This window comes from Cupressus sempervirens, chromosome 11, assembly GCF_028749045.1.
Source record: "Cupressus sempervirens isolate cs-2001-9-10 chromosome 11, ASM2874904v1, whole genome shotgun sequence".
In the NCBI taxonomy this organism is placed as follows: Eukaryota; Viridiplantae; Streptophyta; class Pinopsida; order Cupressales; family Cupressaceae; genus Cupressus; species Cupressus sempervirens.
In genome coordinates, this window is record NC_143128.1 from 120,553,453 (window position 1) to 120,558,440 (window position 4,988).

Genomic DNA, 4,988 nt, shown 5'->3' on the forward strand with positions numbered 1-4,988 from the left:
AACTTCAAAAAAATTCTACCCAAATTAATTCAAGACATTAGAATAGAGTAGGTTGTAAAAATATGTTGTCTACAAGTATAGATTTATGCATTAGAAGACAAAAAAAAGCTACAAAACAACTTAAAAATGATCGAAGATAAATTTATGTTATATGATTTAAGACAAGATGTCATTTTACAAACACTAGATTATAATTTTTGCAATATTGATCATCATGATTATCTCAAAAATGTCCTTTCTGTTTGTATGGAGATGATATTGAATAAATTATTCTTTCATTCAATTTTGATAGATTGAATTGATCTTTTTATATGGTTTTCACTCATAATTATAATATTAATAAACTATATTATCAAATATACACATAAAATAACTATTTGAATGCTTCTTTCTCATTCATATTGAAAAATACTTCATCATCGAATACATTTATATGCAATTTTCCTTCAGTCTAACAAAAATGCATTAATATATTAAAGGCCACACCATTAACGACAACAGTGTCTATAATGTTTCTAGTGTTGGATGAAGAAATATACATTAATATATTCAATGTGATATCATTCGTGATAATAATAATAACATTTATGTTGTTTTTAATGCTTGGAATTAACTAAGTTGAGATTTTAAACTTGATTTTTCCATAATAAATAATGTTTTATTTTCTTTATAGTCTATATTAATATATTTTAGTGTGGATGATTTCAATAAAAAATTTTTAAAAATATCAAAACATCTTTTATTATTCAGAAATAAATGCATTTTCAAAATATTTTACTAAAAGTTTTAATAAATTATTTATTTTATTACTTGAATATATAATTGTTTATTATGTATCTTAAATAAATAATTATACAAAGTGTTTAAATTTTTATCATCTCTTCTATAATTATATGGATGTACCTCTCTATTACGGATTTCTTTGTGACAATGAAGGACCCTTAGTCCTTACCTTGTCTTTCTTTCTTCTTGTTGCTTGTTCCTTTTCAGTCACCGTTTGTTGCCTTTGCTTGGCTGGCTCTTCTGTTTGTATGCTCAGTCTCATAAACCATTTTGATTTTTTGTGGACATGAATAATTTTATCTTATCTTATCTATGATATTCATGCTTTGTCTCCATGCCTTTGACCCTACTCACACTTTCCCTTGCTTCAATCTATAAATGTGTTTATCCTAAGTGTCAAAGAGATTCAAGCAATCATGGAAGTTATGGACATAATAACAATTCCTATGATGTCTGTTATTCTGGTAGGAGCTGCCACAGTTATGGTTGTGGCCACAATTCTATTAAAACACAGAGGAGAATGCAGGACCCATCTCCCTCCCAGCCCTAGAGCTATTCCTGTTCTTGGCCACTTTCATCTTCTTATAGATAAAACCAAGCCAATTCATCAGATTCTAAGTTCACTTTCAACAGAGTGTGGGCCTATAATGCATCTTAATTTTGGAAGCTGCCCTGTTTTAGTGATAAGTTGTTCAGATTTAGCCAAAGAATGTTTGACAGTAAATGATAAGGCTTTTGCATCTCGCCCTCAGCTTGCACAGGGCGAGCATTTGAGTTACAATTATTCTATGCTGGGTTGGGCTCCCTATGGTCCCTATTGGCGAAATGTTAGAAAAATTTGTGTGCTTGAGCTCCTCTCTTCCAAAAGAATCCAATCATTTGGACCCAAGAGAATGCAAGAAATTAGGAAAGCAGTAAATTCCTTGTTTCAGCAGGCAGAGTTGCAGGGTATTGTTAAGATGAGAAGTGTTCTTTCAAAGCTGACTTTTAAAGTTCTGATGAGTATGATTATAGATGAGAAGTATTTTGAAGAGGAGTCAGGGATTTCAGTAGATTTAGTTACCCATCTGATCGAAGAATCCTTTATTCTGCATGGAGTAATTGATATTGGGGATTATATTCCCTGGTTGAAGTGGCTTGATTTGCAAGGGCATGAGAAGGCTATGAAGAAGCTATTTGAGAAATTAGATTTGTATATGCAGAGGATTGTGGAGAACCACAGAGAGAAAAGATTTAAAGTTGAGGAAGGGATGGAAGACTTTGTTGATGTGCTCATCTCTCAGGCAGAAGTGAACGGTGAAGCCATTCCTGATAAAGATGCATTTATCAAGGCTACTGCTCTTGTAAGTGCTTGTGACTCTCACAATTTTCTTGATATTTTTTGTTTATAAATTTTCATGCATATGGTGCAGATGCTGGTACGTGCTTTACAGTTTAGAGATTCAGTTATTGAGTTTACTAACGTGACATGATATTTCTGTTTAATTGAAGAGAAATTAAATTAAATTTATTGTTGTTCATTATAATTGTTTCTACGTTCACATTGAGGATATTCAATCATTGCAGCTTGAGCTTATATACATAAGGCTATGCCTTTATATTTATACAATAGTCTGAAACCAAAAATTTAATGTCAGAAAAAATGAGATGAAGAATTGAAGTTCACATCTAACATAAATATGAATGAGTGATTTCAAATTAGCACAGAAATTTCATTGCTTTATTTAACCTTTTTCCTGCTAGGATATTCAGCATATGCACTAGCTCTGTAGTTTGCAGAGATATTTGTGATGTATCAACTTTGAACCACCAGCTTACTGCATGATTGGCAACCATTTATACATGCAACCGTTTTTTTGGTTGAAACATCTTGCATCCTATGTTATTTTTTGAAGTTAAAGTCATTAAAGGTTTGGTTTTCTTTTAATTTCTAGAAATAATGTTTCAAAAGACGTTATTTCAATTACTTATGTGTTAGTCTTTTCATAGATCCATTAGACTCCAATCTTCAATTTCTCATTTGTTTCTAGTTTTTTCTACCACCGAGTTTTCATCCCATTTTGTGATTAGTCCATTTTCCACTTAGCGGGTCATTCTAGCACCCATCTTTGAGCCACAATGCAGCTTCTGTTGGATACTAGCTTGGCCTTACTTTGTTGGCTTAGATTCAGATACTCTATTAAGCTTTTCATGCACCAGCATGGACTTAAATTGTAGTGTTTTGTCACTAATCTACCAGCCTTCTTGATGACTATTCCATTTTCAATCTAGATGTGACTTTTTTAACAAGATGCATAAGATATTTCAATAGAAACTTACCAATTCCGCGTACCTAAAACAACCAACCTGACTATAAAACACAAATTTAGCAATGACAAATACTTGATTCATAGATATGTTGAGTCAGAGCAGGGATATAGGAGGAAGTGCCAATTCAGCACAAAACCTCCCGTGGACCAGTCTACTATTGTTCTCTCCCAGTGTCAATTTGTCCCTATAAAAAGATGCCCTTGTATGAAGATATACAGGTCACAAAGGCCTCTGATTTCTTCCGTTATCTAGTCGTTAAAATATGAAAACCACTTGATAGCAGTTTGGTCAAATAAAATGTTAGCACTTAGAAACAGAGGGATTTAATGGACTTTAGCATATCTTAAAAAACATGATGGTATTTTTCATTCTGGAATTGATTGTATAAAGATTCCACTAATATTTGGAATCACACTTCATGAAGGAACCAATTGTGTAAAGTCTTTTTTCTATCAATGTTTCGGATCACACTTTATGATGAAATCAATTGTGTAAAGATTTTTTCCCATCAATATTTTAGTTCAGACTCCATGGTTTCAGATCACACTCCATGATGTATCCATCATCTAGTCAGTAAAATATGAAAACCACTTGATTGCAGTTTGGCCAAATGAAATCCAAAAGAACACGTTAGAAGGAGTCAATATGTTTGTAAGCAAGTTTTGTTTGTCTCTTTTTTCTTGTTATTAACATTTCTAGCATTGCAGACTATGTTAAGTGCAGGGAATGATACATCTTCAGTTGTTCTAGAGTGGGCATTGTCATTGCTATTACAACATCCAAATGTAATGAGGTTGGCACAAGATGAGCTTGATTCTAAAGTTGGACGACACAGATTGGTGGAGGAGTCAGATATATCACACTTAACATACCTGCAAGCAATAGTGAAAGAGACTCTTCGTCTTCATCCACCAGGGGCTTTGCTAGTGCCCCACAAATCTATTGAGGCTTGCGAAGTGGGAGGCTATCATATTCCTCAAGGAACAATGCTGATGGTAAATGCATGGGCTATTCATAGAGATCCAAAAGTGTGGAATAAACCATTGGATTTCATACCAGAACGGTTTATGGAGAAAGGGATAGAGATGGACAACTTACAAGTGAGAGGTGTGGAGTTTGAGATGCTTCCATTTGGAGCAGGGAGAAGAGGGTGTCCTGGTACAGCCTTGGCAATGTGCATGGCACAAACTACTCTTGCAAGTTTGTTGCAAAGCTTTGAATGGTTTGCTCCAGATGGAAGAGTGATTGACATGAGTGAAGGAGCTGGCTTAACAACACCAAGGGCGGTTCCTTTGGAGGTTATCATCAAGCCTCGTCTTTCCCATCATCTGTACCAAAAATAGGTCTGAAAAGACTATAATTGAGTAGTTGAACTCTGTTACTTTTCATGACCTTTTGATTGTAGAATACAGATCATTTCAGTACAGAGCTTCAGCAGCTAAAGTCCTTCAATGTTTTAGATTAAGAAGATTTCTTGAGGAAAATTTGTCTCTTAACTTTTTCTGAAGGAACTTTGGAGAGGCCTTTGAAGCGTGACTGTCATGATATCCATGGATGTCAACCCCCAATGCAAATTAAGCATATTTAGATGGTGTAGAATTCCTAAGTAGGATCACTTGTTATATGAATCGTTTCCTGTGACTGCCCCTTATCCAAAACAATTTCCAAAAGAGGAGAACTATGTTGTGTGTGTACTAATCTCTATGGCCTTTGATATTATTGCTTCCTCAGTTGTAGGTGTGTTAATTTTTTAAGGGTACAGTACTCAAACTTAATAGAGGGCTCTTTACAAACTCTGATACACTCTCCTACAAAGCTGCTACAAAGGGAAATAAAATGCCCTAAAGTATCCATCCTACCAGCAACCGAAGCGGAATTCTCAACAGCCCTGCTCT

The 4,988-nt window shown here is 34.2% G+C and overlaps 1 protein-coding gene across 1 annotated transcript; it reads left to right on the forward strand.

The window, feature by feature from the left end:
• The first annotated feature begins 1,112 nt into the window (after positions 1-1,112).
• Positions 1,113-4,577, forward strand: LOC149528510 (xanthotoxin 5-hydroxylase CYP82C4-like). Its single transcript, XM_089808886.1, has 2 exons — positions 1,113-2,126; positions 3,801-4,577. Exons 1-2 carry the CDS (start codon positions 1,200-1,202, stop codon positions 4,434-4,436), a joined length of 1,563 nt encoding a protein of 520 aa, XP_089665012.1. The 5' UTR covers positions 1,113-1,199; the 3' UTR covers positions 4,437-4,577.
• The last annotated feature ends 411 nt before the right edge of the window (positions 4,578-4,988 follow it).